This window comes from Rhineura floridana, chromosome 10 (genome assembly GCF_030035675.1).
Source record: "Rhineura floridana isolate rRhiFlo1 chromosome 10, rRhiFlo1.hap2, whole genome shotgun sequence".
Classification (NCBI taxonomy): Eukaryota; Metazoa; Chordata; class Lepidosauria; order Squamata; family Rhineuridae; genus Rhineura; species Rhineura floridana.
In genome coordinates this window covers 74,046,309-74,064,056 of record NC_084489.1, presented here as the reverse complement: position 1 = coordinate 74,064,056, position 17,748 = coordinate 74,046,309, and the positions used below count along the sequence as shown (strand labels likewise).

The window sequence follows — 17,748 nt, the reverse complement described above, 5'->3', positions numbered from 1 at the left end:
GCCTCATCTTGAGTACTGTGTCCAGTTCTGGACATCACACTTTAAGAAGGATGCAGACAAAGTGGAACAGGTTCAGAGGAGGGCAACAAGAATGATCAGGGGACTGGAATCAAATCCCTATGAGGAGAGGCTGAAAGAACTGGGCATGTTTAGCCTTGAGAAGGGAAGTCTGAGGAGAGATATTCAAATAAATAGCATTGCATTAAAGGTCTGGACAACCCTGAACAAAATTATAGTACTTTGAAGCCTGCTTATGTTTACTATAATGGTCTCCCACCTGCACCCTATTGTTGGCAGACTAGCTACGAGCCTATAAACCTGAGAGACACTCCACCCCATTATGGCCTATATGACTTTTAAAATGGCTTCAGTTTGGTTCATTTTACAAAGATGCTGCTTGAGACCTGATGGGAAAAGTAGCTGAAAGAATTAAGTCTATCATTTCAACCCAGAGATGATGCCAGTCGTATACACAGGACATGACCTTTGGCAATCTGATCAATACAATCCCAAAAGTAATTGTAAAAGTTTGGCCCTCGACAGAGGACCCCATTGTTCAAATCTTATCCAGCTAGCTAAAAGGTGAATGCCACCATCTTTCTTCACAAAATAAAAGCCTATCACCCTGACCATAGGACTCATAATAGGTATGGAAATTAAGGAAGGATACCCGCCTGATCAAATCAAATCAAATCTTTATTTACAGTCAACTGACCACAAATACAGAACATAATATTAGATGTTATGAAATAAGAGACTACATAATAACATGAACTACAACATACAACATACTAGATTATAAAAACTCCATTAGTTTAATTGACATTAACAAGATGGCCAAATTCAGGAATTTTGCCACTTGCTCAGTAATTTCCTTATCCTTAAACACCTGATCCAATTAATTCCATATTTTCCTTTGGGGCTTTTGTCCAAAAAAAGACTGGACTCCTAGAGCCATTTTGGGAGTATGGGTTCTGGTTTCCCAGTTCCACTATGAATCACCTGCTGAATTGCTGCTCTGGGTCATGGTCACCCACCATGCTGAATATCACTGTACCTGAAATCGCCTGCTGAATCAGAGATCTGACTATCCCCTGCTCTTACTTCACTATCTCTGGACCCCAGCCTGCTGAACCAGAGGTCCCTGCTTGCCGAAGCTGCTTCAAAAGCTCTTTTCAGGGCTCCACTACTTTTCCTGCTTTGCATTGGACCTTTGCTAGCCAAAGCAGAGATCCAAGAAGCCATTTCAGGACCCCTGCCTGCTGCATCTGCTGTTTCCCTGTGTGACCCAGGAGTAGGGTTGTCAGGTCAGAAGCATCCCAAAACCTGAGATTTTAGGGGTGGGCCCAAGTGATGTCACGGGGCGGGCCCAAGTGATGTCATTAAGCATGATACTTTAAGCATTAATCACAGTTGCTTGGAGCGTACAATTAAAAAAAATATCTGACTGGAAATTAAGCTAGACATCTTAGCTAAAAGATGGAGCCTTGGTAGGGAACATTTAATCTAGCCTACTTGCTTTCGGCAAGAAGGGTTTAAGTGCCTTCAGGCCAGGCCAGGCACCAGAAGGTCACTGTAGGAAGAAAGGAGCCTAGTGTTGTGGAGATGTTAGATGGGAGCATTTGGAAGTAAAGATGGATGCCCCTGAAGGCTGCAATTCTAAACATACGTACTAAGGGACTAAGCCCCCATAGAACTCAACAGGACTTACTTCTGAGTAGATATAGTTTGGATTGTGCTGTTGGTAAAGCTTGACTAGGGATCCTCTGCAAAGACATCCATATCCAAGCAGGGTTGGCAACCCCCTGCCTGGAATGCCCTGCCCTTATCTTTTAATATGGCTGCTCCAAACTTCTTTACAGATTTGACCCTTCACTTCAGAAAGAGGTCTGAGAAATGAGTAAGAATAAGAAGATTCTCTACCCTTTCTGTCTGCATAGATGCCCTCATCCTTCCCCTGCGCCCAGCAGAAGCTCTGGGCCAGGCGGGACGCAGTGGCATCTCGTAGAGGACACCCTCCCCTTTCCTGGGGTGTATGATTTGTCCTAGCCCAGAGCAGATTTTGGGGTGGGCACACCCAATTACTTATTTTTCCTGTATGTCTTTTTCTGCTTTGATTTTGTATAGATGCCCTGTTCCGTGTCCTGCGCCCAGCAGAAGCTCTGGGCCAGGCGGGACGCAGTGGCATCTCATAGAGGACACCCTCCTCTTTCCTGGGGTATATGATTTGTCCTATCCCAGAGCAGAGTTTGGGGTGGGCACCCCCAGTTACTTATTTTTTATGATTTTATGACATCATTATGTATTTATGATAATATCAGAAGCCTGATGATTTTGATTGCATAAATGTATTGTTATTCTTGACGGGGAGAGTCCCCCGATCACAGTGATATATCATACAGGGTACCCCAACATATATTTTGGAGTTCAGAGACATGTTAAGTTTGGTTTGAAGTTGCTGTAGTTGTCAACTCTTCTTTTTTAGTGTTTTGAACTTTCAAGCAAATAAGGAACTGGGAACTAGGAACCAACTTCAGCGTCGTATCAGTTAAATAGATTAAACAGTCGCGGGGGTGGCGGCTGACGTTTTGGTGTATATCTCAGGAACCAGACCACCTAGAAACTTAATTTTTTTTTAATTGAAGCTGAGAGTCCAGAGATTAAGAGGTGCTAGCCAGAGAGCTGGAGGGGTCCCCCAAAAACCAGACACTCCGGCCAACAACCGGAGACCTGGTAACTCTACCCAGGAGTCTCAACACGCTCCAGTTCGATTTCTAGATTGCCCATCAGGGCTGGGAAAGGTATACCTCACTCTCTATCCTGTCTTCTAGAGGTCCTTTCCCTGCAAATTGTAGTCTCCACATCTGCTCCCTCTGCCTATCTTTGACTGTGTGTGTGTGATAGTTTCAGAAGCCATGCTCTGGTCCTCCCTGCCCAGCTGTGCATGACTGAGGCCTAGTCTGCAAAGTGAGCCCAGAGAGAGAGAAAGGGCAAGCTAGTGTGTCTTCCTCAGTTGTGCTAAACTCAACTCCCTGCTCCATCTCCTCTTATGCCTTGTGTGCTTGCTCCTTTGTGTGTTTGTATGCTGAGTGTGTATGTGAGTTTAGTTATGATTAGGTTTATGTAGCTAATTCCCTTACACATATTGTTACTGAGCTACTCCCACTGATGTCAATGGGTACTGAGCTACTGCCCATTGAAGTGATAAATGCATATATTTTGATTCTGTGTGTATATATGCTCAATAAATATCCCCATGTTTAAGATCTAGGTGACTGTAAATTACTGGGTAAATGTCAGGCCCAGGATGCGACTCAGGAACCAGACCAGAGGTTGTAGTTAATTCGTGTTTTATTAGAGTAATGTCCAACAAAGACTGCGCTTTCTCATGAAGCAATACAGGGATACAGGTCCTGCGACATTGGGAGAAAGTTGACAGAGCAAGGGGCTGCTCCCGCCTGTTCTTTAAGAAGGGGCTAAACGGGCGCGCAACCTTTCGCTCCTCCTTAACTCCCCCTCAGATACTGCCCGCCTTCCCCCCCTTCTCTCCTGTCTTTTCAACCGTCTGCGTGTGCGTGGTGAGGGGGGAGGCATCACCTCCTCCTCTTCTGAAGTGTCCGATTCCCCTATGGGTGATAAAGGAGGAGCTGAGGGTAAACCATCTCTCCGCCTTTCTGCTGTGATCAGCCCTCCCTCTTGCTCTGAGCTGCGGAGAAGGGAGGGCCTGGGAATGTCTGGGGGGGATTCTAAAACTTCAAGGCTCTCAGGCTCCCCGTTGCTAGGCGACCCTATCTCTGGCATGTCCTCTGTTTCGGCTTCGCTCCACAGAGGGTAAGTTCCTCCCTCCTCCCTCTGCCAGCCATTTGAATCGTCTTCTGACAACCCCCCAGGAGCCCAGCTCATCCTCCCGACAGTAAATCTGCCAAGATGCACTATTGCCAATGTCTATAAAGATTCTAATTCACAAGACTTGTAGAATGTGTGAATGTGAAACACATGTCCACAGAGGAGTCTTGCTAACACTGTACTCTTCCTTGGGGGTGATTTAGCATCTGAACAAGTGGGAAGCATTCCACATTGGACCATGGAGATCAGATCCCCATTGAGTTCAGAATGGAGGTTTTTCTGTTTTTCACAGTCAGAAGTGTGGAGCGCTGCCCTTTAAAAATTCATATTTGCCACAATGAGCACTTTCAGAATGCAGTGATTCGTCATAATATGGCATTTCCCACAGATGGAGTAACTTACAGAGAGAGCTTCCCAAATGGAAGCATGGGGATTTGCATTTCTTTGTCATCAAAAGTACATTATTATTTCTGAGTAATGGTGTTGGTGGGGGCAGAAGTTGTCCCAGTGTGCCATCCTACTTTTAGGACAAGAATGAAGCACTCTGATTACCCATGCATTTCCTGGACTGCTCTTCTTTAAAATCCTCCCTTGTGAGCAGGAAGCAGTCTGCAGGAATCACTCTTCCTTATAATAGGAGAAAGAAATACCACTGGAACTATTATTAAAGTAAAATGTTTAGTTCATTTTTTTTAAAGGTAGACTTGTACAATTTCTCTGTTCCAGGAAAGAAACTTGAAGCCAGCTCACTCCCAATTGCTACCTGCTAACAAGCGGTTAGCTAAGGAGACTGTCTTACATTTTCATCATCCAGAGAGAAGTCATTCTAACCATCTAATTAAGAAGTTTAAAAAACTGAACTTATGTCAAACGTGCAGTCATGCTAGGTATTAATCTGTTCCTTGGCTTCCTTTCACAGTCTGTTTAAAAAAATAAAACTAGTGACGACACCTTTGTATAAGGCACTGAAATGGCCAATCTACACAGTAAGAACGTAAGAAGGGCCTGCTGGATCAGGCCAATGGCTCATCTAGTCCAGCACCCGATTCCCACAGTGGCCAGCCAGATGCCTGTGGGAAGCCCGCAATCAGGACCTGAGTGCAAGAGCAGTCTCCCCTCCTGTCGTTTCCAGCAACTGGCATTCAGAAGCATGCTGATTCCAACAGTGGAGGCAGAACAAAGCCATCATGGTTAGTGGCCACTGATAGCCTTACCCTTCATGAATTTGCATTCAGCCACTAGAAACAGGTTTAGAGCAATTTGCACAACAAGCCCCATGGCAGTATCTGGGAAAAGCCTCCACAATGAAGGCTAAAACCCTGAGTAGTTACCCATACTGAGTAGAAGTGTATGGACTGGGGGACAAGAAATCATGATCATGCCTCCTGGCGTCATCTCCGTGATTGATCTTAACTTCTGTATGTACCCCAGGATACCTGATACATTCCTCCATACAATCTTACTTGGCAACTAGGGGGGAAGTGGTGCACCATGCTTCGCATATAAAAAGACCCTGGGTTCAATCTGTGGCATCTACTAGCAAGGTTCGGAAAGACTCCTGTCTGGAACCCAGGAAAGGAGTTGCAAGTTAACATAGACTAGAAATGGGCAGAAGGTAGATCGGGATCTACTGGTAGATGTTTGGATGATCTGCAGTAGATCACGAAGAATCTCCGACTCCCAATAATAATAATAAGAAGAAGAACACACACTCATTATGATGCTGAAACAACGACAACAAAGGTGTCAGGACGAGACCAGGAATGGATTCTTATGTGAAAGGACTGAGAGCTGAAAACAAATTCCTATGCTGAGATACACTGAAAGGTGCCCTGTTCTATGTTCAAACCTCTTTCTAAGCCACTTGGCTCCAGCGGTGGACCTTGGCAGGGTGGGGTCCTTGAAAACAAAAAGTAGATCCCACAAGCCTGAAGCTTCCCCACTGCAGATACAGACAGTATTGATCTAGATAACAAAATGGTGTGACTCAGTATAAGGTAGCTTCTTATGCTTCTAAAATCATCAAGAAAGACCCTTGAAGTTGGCAGGAATGCATGGGAGGCCTTTCTCAGTTGTGGCACCCAATCTCTGGAAATCCTCTGCCTCGGTAGAATCATATGGCCCTTTCTCTGATGGCATTTTGCCACCCCTTGAAAACATTTGGATCAGAAAAGCCTTTTTTGGGGGGGGGTGTCACTTTACCAGCCACTTGTTTGCTTCTATCAATTGATGAACTAAAAAAAGGTGGTGGTTGTTGTTATGTGCCTTTAAGCCGACTACGACTTATAGCGACCCTATGAATCAGTGACCTCCAGGAGCATCTGTCATGAACCACCCTGTTCAGATCTTGTAAGTTCAGGTCTGTGGCTTCCTTTATGGAATCAATCCATCTCTTGTTTGGCCTTCCTCTTTTTCTACTCCCGTCTGTTTTTCCCAGCATTATTATCTTTTCTAATGAATCATGTCTTCTCATTATGTGTCCAACGTATGATAACCTCAGTTTCATCATTTTAGCTTCTAGTAATAGTTCTGGTTTAATTTGTTCTAACACCCAATTATTTGTCTTTTTCGCGGTCCATGGTATCCACAAAGCTCTCCTCCAACACCACATTTCCAACGAGTTGATTTTTTTCTTATCTGCTTTTTTCACTGTCCAACTTTCACATCCATACATAGAGATCAGGAATACCGTGGTCTGAATGATCCTGACTTTCGTGTTCAGTGATACATCTTTGCATTTGAGGACCTTTTCTAGTTCTCTCATAGCTGCCTTCCCCAGTCCTAGCTTTCTTCTGATTTCTTGACTATTGTCTCCATTTTGGTTAATGACTGTGCCAAGGTACTGATAATCCTTGACAAGTTCAATGTCCTCATTATCAACTGTAAAGTTACATAAATCTTCTGTTGTCATCACTTTAGTCTTTTTGACGTTCAGCTATAGTCCTGCTTTTGTGCTTTCCTCTTTAATTTTCATCAGCATTTGTTTCAAATCATTACTGGTTTCTGCTAGTAGTATGGTATCATCTGCATATCTGAAATTATTAATATTTCTCCCTCCAATTTTCACACCTCCTTCATCTTGGTCCAATCCTGCTTTCCGTATGATATATTCTGAGTATAGATTAAATAAATAGGGTGATAAAAAACACCCCTGTCTCACACCCTGTCCTATTGGGAACCAATCGGTTTCTCCATATTCTGTCCTTACAGTAGCCTCTTGTGCAGAGTATAGGTTGCACATCAGGACAATCAAATGCTGTGGCACCCCCATTTCTTTTAAAGCATTCCATAGTTTTTCATGTTCTACACAGTCAAAGGCTTTGCTGTAATCTATAAAGCACAGGGTGATTTTCTTCTGAAATTCCTTGGTCCGTTCCATTATCCAACGTATGTTTGCGATGTGATCTCTGGTGCCTCTTCCCTTTCTAAATTCAGCATGGACATCTGGCATTTCTCGCTCCATATATGGTAAGAGCCTTTGTTGTAGGTAGGCCATAAATATTCTTAGAAATACACTTATGTACACAGTGGCTCACACAGTCCCCCAGCGTAAGGGATCAGTTGTAGGAACCCATTTCAGGCTTACATGTGCTTCATCATATATGCCTCAAATGACACCCCTACATGAACCCTGTCTAAGCTGGATAGCTTCCCTTGCAGCAGAAAACCCTGTAAGCACTGATATTATGTGTGTACGCTCTAGACACACCCACTGTTCTTAATTCAGGCTGCAAGGGAGTCTAAAATTTGGTCTAGGACCCAACATTCTAAGGTCTACACTTTGAAATCAGCCACCAGTCTCTCAAAAGTAACATAACATCTCTCCCCCATTCCTCCACCAATCACATACAGAAAAAAATAGCAAGAGTTACTGTGCCAAGTCTAAAATTAACAACATGCCACATTATTTTTATAAAGATGTATTTAAAGACAACATCCAGACTTTGTGACTAATGCAACCTTTCAGAAATTGGATAAAATTTAATTTGTCATAATTCCCTCCTGTACTCCAAGAGGAAATAGTCACAGTAGGGTTGCCAGGTTCAGGGCCTGAGACTGATCCTGTATCTTTAGGAATAGAAAAAGTCAGCCAAGTCAGCCAAGTGCAGGTGTTCTTCCAACACTGTAATGGGAAAAACCACAAGGTGGAATTCTCCCTTCCCCCTGCACAACTTTTAAAGATACAGAAGACCTCTTGGTTGCCAGGCCTGGCCTCCAAGCAGTCTTCTGTATCTTTAAAAGTTGTGCAGGGGGAAGGGTGAATTCCACCTTATGGTTTTTCCCATTACAGGGTTGCAAGAACACCTGCACCTGGCTGACTTTCTCTTCTCCTAAAGATACAGGATCAGTCTCAGGGATTGAATCTGGCAACCCTACTACATATATGAGGAGCACACCTTGGTGAGTTCAGTAGGGAGTGTTCCCAAATAAGCATACACAGGATTGCAGGTTTATTGTTTTAGAAGGCCCAAAACTAGGTATCAAAGTTGTTAAACTTGATGACAAAGCTTGATGACCAAAAGTGGGGGTGGGGAGCCTTCCAAACTTCCAACCAAAAAGAGATGGAACAGAGGTTTAACATATAACACTGAAACCACTATGAAAGATCATCCCATTCAGTTTATATTAACTCTATACCTTCTGTGTTTAAATTAACCTCAAGCTTTACCTTTCTCCTTATAAGTAGAGTAGCTAAATAAATAAAGAAGATTAAGCACTTACAGCTTTAATAGTTGGGTAGAAAAGGGAATTTCAGCTTGACAAACTGCACCTGCTGAAATCTTCTCTTTGACACACCTAGGGAAGCTGCAGGAGCCCATCCTCTTTTTCACCTTGCTGCCCTTCTTAGAAGGGATCTGCAAGATCTACCATTGCTAGAAACAAACACAGCTTGCTACAGTCTTTTATATTTTCAGATGCAGCACCTCACTGATGCCTCCCCTTTATGACCCTAGAAGCAAACCCTATTAAAGTGGGACTTATTTTCAAGTAAACATGCTTAGGCCAGAATGTTTATTGGCAAGTAAATCTCATGGGAATTGATGGGACTTCTCTCCAAGTAAACTGGATGCAGATCAAACCGTAGGCCTAGCTTTGCCTGTGTGACCAACCATGTACAGTGACAATGACCAGGCAAGAGGGCAGAGAGGAATAGACGCAGTAGGCCCTGCTCCCATCTTAAGTCCATTTATTTGGTTTCTTGAAAAGACCCTACACACACAGGCATAATCACAGACTCTGCTTTATGCAGTGTCCCCAACTTCAAGCACAGAATTTGTTTGCATGGTCTGTTCACATGAATAACTTACCATGCAGAAGATGGAGCAGGAACTGCTGGCCTGATTGCACTCTGCCCCTCCCTTGTATGGCCGCCCAACACAGCTGGCCATCTGAACAAAATTTAAGAAGGTAAAAGAAATTCTGATGAATCATGCCACATCTTTTTTCAAATGTTCGCCATTACAGTCTTAACTAAAATGTCAGTCTGCACACAGACAATTAATACCATGCCTTTGCTCAGAAACATCTGTTCCCTTGCTTTTACTTCCCCTCCAAGGAAGAGTTCTGTGGGACTCAAAAATGTACGTATTGCATGGTAAACCTTGCTTGGAGTTGTAGTATTATCTCAATCATCCTTTGAATTTTGAAAGTATATAATCCAATTAATAGAACCAGAGGACTCAAAACAAAAGACCTAGTAGAAAATGTACACAAACTTTGGCCTAAATGACTTCCAACTGTTTCCACAAATGAGAGAGAACCTTTCAAAGAAAACCAGACTGTTATAAAGTTCAAAAAACATTATGCACAACAGAAAAGGAAGGAGCAATAAAACAAGGTGTATACACACCTATATGTGTTTGCGCCATTACATCAGCTAGCCTATGTGCAGCACCGCTGCCACCACTCTGCGTTGAAGATGAAGATGTTGTAGAGGTGGTAGAGCCATGGATTGCTTGGCTGATCCAGTGTTCCATATTTATACTCCCTTGGCTTGATGTTGGAGTTCCCTGTGAATCGCCCTGTACAGAGCCTTCATCTTCTGAACCAGATGAGGTATCTATGCAAAAAGATGAAAACATTTCATGTTTCAATGGAAAACTATGAACATAGGCCAAAATATGTAGTGGGAGGGAAGTGAGTTCTGTAAACGCTTCATACCTTGAACGTGTTCTTGCTACAACTACTGGGCCACCAACTCCTAAGCAGCTCTTATCACATGTAGACATGCAAGACCAGATGCATCCGAATGGAGATGATCATATCATCCCATTGAAAAGCAACACATCTGCTATTGGATGTGCATTGGGCATGCTTCCCTTCTTGCTGCACCGTAATAAAGATGTACTGCCACAACAGGAAGAGCAATCCCATTTCTAAGGCATTACAACTACCTTGACAAAAAGGATATTTTCCCCTCTTTAATCTGAAAACAAAGCATTAGCGCATGTTGCCATGCAGCCAAATCTGATTGGCTATGTGTTGCCATAATGCTACTGCATTCTGTAATGGCATAATATCCTTGCATTCTGTATGTGATTCTTGATTGCCTGGGATCACCGAAGACAAAGAAAGCCTGGCTGAAATAAAATCAGAGAGGGATAACAGCAGGAAGATAGGCAATGTATGGGAGGGAATTCCATCCTTAAACGTTCCCCTTTAAACTAAAAACAGATAATTCAGCCCAGTTCTAATTTAAAAAACCATGCAAGTTATTCTGATGCTCAGAAACAAAAAGGCTTGGCAGAATAAAGCTGCAGACCTATGTTTTCTGACCTCGCAGTTAATTTCTACTGAATTCAGTGAGCTTTATGTTCATTCACATAGAAGATCTCACTACAAGATACATTTAACTTTCAACCAAAAATATAAAATGTTGTTGCCTGGTTGGTCTCCCTGGGAAGGAATTTTCAAAGCTGCAGCACCACAGCAGAAAAGGCCCTGCTTTGTAAACTCAGAGATGTGATTTCCCATGAAAGTGGGACTCAAAGCAGTGCCCCATCTGTGCATCTTAAAGGAGGGGCCACCACCTACTTCTGCTCAAATATGCACATACTGCCAGGATGCTAGTTATTTAGAAGTGAGGTCTACTGCATTCAGAAGGGACTTGCTGCTGAATAAATACATTTATTATCATGGTATTAACTGCACCAAACATGGAAATGCAAAATGGGCCAGTGACTTTCCTATAGCAACAAGCAAAAAGGGAATGCTGGAGATAAGACTGTCGCTATTTTGAGAACTGGCATGCAGGTTGATTTGGACTGCAACTCTAGGCAAACATACCTGGGAGTAAACCCCATTGATACAAAAGTACTTATTTGTAAGTAAATGTGCACCTATCAGGCTGTTTCTGAGTGGGGTCAGAACTACTGCCAACTTGAGGCTGTCTAGCAACCTTTCTTCCTACTCTAATGATGCATCAATTGTCAATTTTTTAAGCTTCAAAAATTTTACCTTAACACATATATTATTGGTTTCTTACCTGGAGGTGTGTAAGCATCCATTGATGTTTGCACCACCAATGAACGTCGCTTGGATGGCATAGGCACCGCCATCTTCCTTTCTTTATGTTTTGCAAGAGCTGCCTGGACTGCTTCTGTATGAACATCTAGAATTAAAACCTAAATATCAGTTTGGAATTCCAGCAGAAGAGATCATGAATACAGACAACGTTTAGAAGGAAGTTAACCATGTAACTTCCTTAGTCAGTGACATATTTATGTCCCCTTCAAGTCACTGTTTTATATGAAATTGTTTTTTGTTTTTGTTTTAAAATTGTTTTTATATATGCAGCTGTTTTGCATGTTTTTATTGTATTGCAAATCACTTTAAGATGCCTCAAAGGAAGAGATTCATAAATTAAATAACTAAATAAGCAAGGGCCCAATTCTGCAGCGATTCTCAGAGAGAAAAAGCAGCAAGACATGTATTGGAATAAAGCTAAGCACATGCTTAACTTCTTGAAACTTCCTTTAAGAATGCTAAATCTGCAGTACAAATCTTTGAAATAAGTTCCAAGAAGTGCATAGACCTGTTTAGTTCTTCCACAGGCTATAGGTTTGGCTCATCCATTCCAGCATTTCTTAGCCTGATTCTTTTTAGTTGGATGTTTCTTTGGTTGCTATTTTTTACTTTGATTTGCTGCTGCTGTTTTATTCATTTTGAATATTATTTGGATTGTTTTTCATTGTTTAATTGTTTTTAGTGCATTGTAAACCACTTTGAAGTCTGTTTTGGTAATCTAGAACAGCATATAAATCTAAGAAAGAAAGAGAGGCATTTTCAGAACATTCAGAAATGTCAGAACACAAGAGATTATTTTCAATCTCATCTACCTACAGAACATCACTATATTAGCAAAAGTAGGGAACTTGGGGCCCTTCAGATGTTATTGGATTCCTTTTCCCGTCAGCCCTAGCCAGCATGGCCAATTGTCAGTGAGTGATGAAAGGAGTTGGAGTACAGCAATATCTGGAGGGTTACAGGTAAGTCCCCCTCCACTATATAGTATTGTTTAAATAGGGCTAGTGTTTCAACAAATAGCCAAACTCTACTTTAGTTTGAGGCAAAGCACAAAGAAGAAGTGATGTGCCTACATTAGGGTTGCTCCTCTTTTTTATGGCAAGGGTTCTATAACTTTTAACAAGCAGAAATGCAAGAGCTGTAGCTTTCCCCACCAATTTAGGGTTGCCAGGTTCAGGGCCTGAGACTGATCTTGTATCTTTAGGAGAAGAGAAAGTCAGCCAAGTGCAGGTGTTCTTGCAACCCTGTAATGGGAAAAACCACAAGGTGGAATGCTCCCTTCCCCCTGCACAACTTTTAAAGATACAAAAGACCTCTTGGTCCCTGGCAACCCTACCCACCATAGAGTTGTCTTACATTTTGAATTTCTGCCTGTCACCCAGTTGTTAAAGCACAGCTGCCCTGCCAGGGAAGGAGTGTGATGGGGGGGGGCTGGCACTTCAACCCCAATCTGCATAGTTTAAATTAATTTGCCTACCAACTAAGAACTTCTGTGGAAACAAAACAAGACTAATCAGATAAAGCATCATGTTTTAAACTGAATGCATTTTGAACAAGCAGCAACAGAACCAGCCTAAGGATATCAGAAAAGCCCCCATCACTTACTGATGGTAGAAACATGTTGTACTTCATTGAACTATTTTATGAAATTCATGGGATTGGGTTCAGATATACTTAGAGACCCACTAAAAGTTAACAATGACTAACTTAAGATTTATTGATTTCTATAGATCTACTCTGAACATGACTCTATCTGGATCTAACCCATGGAGCTTTTCAGAAAGAAAAGAGGGATTGTTTGAAAAGGAGAAAGCATATGATCCAGTTCTGATGTCTGTGTTGATTTTTATACTATAAGGACAGAATATTTCTATATTAGCTAAAATAAGGCTCTAAATTAGATCACATCAAGTAAAATGAATTTGTGCAACAGCCTCTAAGAACACTGTCATGTTTCAGACAGACAAGACGTGTCACTATTATTGACAGACAGCATGTGGGCAGGGAAAGGAATAGAATAAGGAAAAAACATTTTTAAAGCAATCCTACAAAACAGACATGAATTGTTTTTTGACATGAAAACATAGATTAAGAAAAGTACTTGTATCTTGGTTGTTGTTTTTTAAATACATTTTTGAACCATCTTCATTGATGGAGGGCAGGGAATTATATTTCTAGGGTAATACAACAATGTTAAGGATATTTACTGGGAAATAAGCCTCAACGAAAAACCACAAAACATATTTCTGAATAAATATAGCAAGGATGAGATTATAAAGCCAGGATGCTGAACACATGACTTGGAAACAAAACAAACTGGAAGCAACTGTACTTAACTTTCCAGAAGCTAGTTTAACACTCAGTGAACCAAACCAAGTTAGGTAAAGCCAAGAAACAGAAGCTATAATACTTAAAACTCAAGTGATATAAGATCGTTTTCTTGGCTTTAACCATTTATACTCTCAGAAAAGAGCTTAGTTAGGGCTTTTAGTTTTACATTTCCAGGCTACTTAAAATACACTTACCCATATATTCTTCCTTCAGACTATTTTATTAACTGAAAGAAGCCACACCCTATTCTACTGTACAGAAGTGGGGCATGCTCACTCTCAGGATCCTAAAAGCAGAAGAAACGCTTTCCCTCTTTTGAGACTTGAAACACTGCTGACAATCTCATCCTAGGCATGTTTAGTCAGAAGTAAATCTCACTAAGTTAAATGGGTCTTTCTCCCAAGTAAGCATGCATATGACTGAAATCTTAGAACAACCTATTCTTACAATGATCCTATTCCCTTTATATTGCTTCTGCTGCTATAGCTACTGAAGTTAGTTAAATGTCTTCATCTCTTACTACAACTAACAGGCTATGATCATCCTATCATTTAGTTTGGAATAATCCCATTGATTAGATAATTTGGTAGAAGTATTAGTTTTGATCTGATTGTATGGATATTATATGCAAATTGCAGCTTGATCCTAGTCTCGCTGAGGTAAACTGGGTTTATTCCTCACGAAAACATGCATAGGACTGCAGCTTAAGACCTTACATTGAACTCAGCGGGTCTTACTTTTGAGTGACAAGGTATAGAATCAGGCTATAAAGCTGCAATCATATAGATGCTGACTTCGGATTAAAGCTCAGACTACTCAGTGAAACTATGGGGTAAATATGCAAAGGTTTGGGTTACACATGCTGCCATTCTATGTGAACACACTTGAAAAAATAAACCTTACTGAGCACAGTAAATTTCCATGTAACCATGCCAAAGAATCAGAATTAGTTCCTTGAAATATTCCTGAGGTCAGACAACTATATCCCTGAAGCAGTTATTGTAGTGGTTTTAGGCTGCAAACCGATACTAACATACTTGGGAATAAGGCTGCAAAAAAGGAAAATGCTATTTTAGGCTGCATTAACGAAAGTATGGTTTCCAAATCATGTGAAGTACAAGTTCCCTTCTATTCGGCACTGGCCAGGCCTCATCTCGAGTACTACATCCAGTTCTGGATACCACAATTTAAGAAGGATGCTGACAAACTGGAACATGTTCAGAGAAGGGTAACAAGGATGATCAGGGGACTGGAAACAAAGCCCTATGGGGAGAGACTAAAAGAACTGGGCATGTTTAGCCTTGAGAAGAAAGGAGACATGATAGCATTCTTCAAGTACTTGAAAGGTTGTCACACAGAGGAGGGCCAAGATGTCTTCTTGATCATCACAGAGTGCAGGGCACAGAATAATGGGCTCAAGTTAGAGGAAGCAAGATTTTGACTAAACATCAGGAAAAACTTCCTGTTAGTGCAGTACTACAGTGGAACCAGTGACCTAGGGAGGTGGTAGGCTCTCCAACACTGGAGGCATTCAAAAGGCAGCTGGACAGCCACCTGTTGGGTATGCTTTAAGTTGCATTCCTGCATTGAGCAGGGGATTGGACTTGATGGCCTTACAGGCCCCTTCCAACTCTGTGATCCTGTGATTCCAATTCTGTGATTCTAAGTCCCATTATATTTAGTAGGGCTAACATCTGAGCAGACATTAGGGTGGCCAATTGCTCATTCCCACAAAAGGGATGAGGGCATATTTGTATAAAATTTACATATGTTAATTTATATGTTAATTTTATATTTAATTGTGGAGATGGCTGCGACCAGGTGGCTTGCGTGTGCTTGTTGTCCAGGTGATGACAGACAGCTTGAAGGCTTCTAGCTCACCATTCTCATGGTTCTTGTAAGATTGGCCTGGACAGTTCTTCAAAAAGAAGACGCCTTCAAATAGAAAAATAGCCCTTCTAGTAGGGGACTGTCCTCCGTAATGCAAGGTCCATGGCCACTCTACTAGACATGAACAGGATTTCACTGCCAATTCCTGGGTTCTCACTATGGCAAGCCTTTGTAGTTTCCAAAGGGTTTGTAGTTTCCGTGGAGGGAGGTCAGTTTTATTGGGCTACAACTCTCATTATCTCTCACCACTTAACATGCTCACTGGAGCTGGAAGACCAGCGGGTTTCTTACCCATATTCCACAGAATGAGTTATGCTGTCCTTTTACTTCATTTTCTTGTTATCGTTCTGTGGACGTAAATTAGTTTTTCAGGGACATTTTAAAAAGAAAAATCTAGTGCAACTGTGAACGAGTTGGAATTCACTGTCCTGTATGAGCTCTTCTTCCCTTCTTTTATAAGGACTGTTCTGTATTATATGTGAATGCATATCTTTCTGGTCTGTTGCATATCTTTGTTTGTTTGGGGATTATAGGGTTAACCTGCTCAAATGACCTGGGTAGAGGTCCCTCCTCTCAGATAGCAGAAGACCCAGGGTGGCTGGGAAGTGGCTGTCACAGTAAATAATGTAGGGCTAGGTGCTACTCAAGCTTTGGGGTGCCATTATTCTTTTATTTTCAATTTGTTATAGGTTAAATGGGAATATTAATATAGTAACCACACAGGTACTGTTGTGAGGATGAATGCAGACATTTAATTTTTATCAGCAAAGGATTCTGCACCACTAGCATCCGTCCAAACACTTGTTTACTGGGAAGCCAACTTGAATTTTAATTCCTAGTCAATATGCTTAGACTTGTGCCCTGCAAAGTCCTATAGAATGGATATATATAATAATATTGTAGCCACTCATTTTCTTTAAATGCACATCTTTACTCTTTATATAGACAAGCTTTTGGAGTTTAAATTGTTGATTTATGTCTGCTGTTCTAGTTCAGAGTACTTATGTGCTGCTCTTCAGTTTTGAACACTGCAGCTGTTTTTCAGGTTTCTTAATATTTCTGGGAGGAAGGGTATGTAGTAATAATAATAATAATAATAATAATAATAATAATAATAATAATAATATAGAGTTGTTGCTCTGTTTCTCCTAGGTTCTCTCTCCTCTCCTGGAAAGCCCAAATAAAAATATGAACCACTGCATAAAACATACCCACTTTACTGTATGTAGCAGATATTAACCTTCCATTTCCTTTCCTTTGATCGTCTTCCCTTCTAGGGCGGTTGGCTCAAACACTGGATTCAATTTGTGCTTCTCGCTATTCTTAGAGAATCAATATAAATGGCACAAAATGAAGTGACAAGATTGGGAAGGCTAATTGCTTGACTTGTGCTCAGGCCATCGGTGCAAGATTCATTACTCAGCCTGTCAAGTTTTCCTCTGAGGTGGCCTGATAATAAATAGTAAAACTTAAAGCTAAACTAAATGTGACCATAGCAGATTTTGTTGTTGTTGTTGTTACTGTTATTAACAACAACAACAACGCTCCCCACAATTTCATCCTCACAACAACCATGTGAAGTGGATCACATGAGAACAGTAAGCTTTGTGGCTGAGCAGGGGATTGAGTGAGGTCTTCTTCGGCGAGGTCCAGCATTCTATCTCTTTGAAGTCAGATTTGGTGTTATCATGTAGAAAGCAGGGTGACAAGCAGATTTGAATGAATGATTTAAAGAACCAAAGAGGGAGTGTGAGTGAGGGGCACAGAATCTTCCTTCAGCCACCAGTTACTGCCTCTCCTCACAGGGACATCCTCACTTCCACTACTGGAGCCAGTGGGGCTTGGGATAAATTCAAGCTACGAACAAAAGGGGGGAGGGTTCAGCTCCTCCAGTTTACATGCTCTCTGCTCTTTAAAGCAGATCCCCAGCTCTTTCTACAAAATTGCAGCAGATAAGGGTTTACAAACTGTGTCTGTTACTGTTAATGCCAAGTATGGCCCTTAAGGTAACACAGTTCTAGAGCCACTGTTTTAAAAATAGGTATTATTTTCAATTCTGTACAACAGAAAAACATCTCCACTTTTATTTAATGCTGTTGCTGGTTGGGGCTGGTTCACACAGTCATTTATGTTACCAACATTTCACTACATGAT

The 17,748-nt window shown here is 41.6% G+C and overlaps 1 protein-coding gene across 6 annotated transcripts in view; it reads right to left on the bottom strand.

The window, feature by feature from the left end:
* The window catches only part of DIP2C (disco interacting protein 2 homolog C), a 401,118-nt gene that overhangs the window by 121,486 nt on the left and 261,884 nt on the right, over positions 1 to 17,748 (bottom strand). For 4 of the 6 annotated variants that reach the window (XM_061585822.1, XM_061585823.1, XM_061585824.1 and 1 more), the window contains 2 exons: positions 11,333 to 11,458; positions 9,698 to 9,907 (listed from right to left, as the gene is read on the bottom strand). In XM_061585822.1, coding sequence (XP_061441806.1) covers positions 9,698 to 9,907; positions 11,333 to 11,458 — 336 coding nt within the window. Of the gene's footprint in view, positions 1 to 9,697; positions 9,908 to 11,332; positions 11,459 to 11,881; positions 12,166 to 13,898; positions 14,050 to 17,748 lie in introns of those variants that run through there. The other 2 variants (XM_061585826.1, XM_061585827.1) reach the window with 2 other exon arrangements.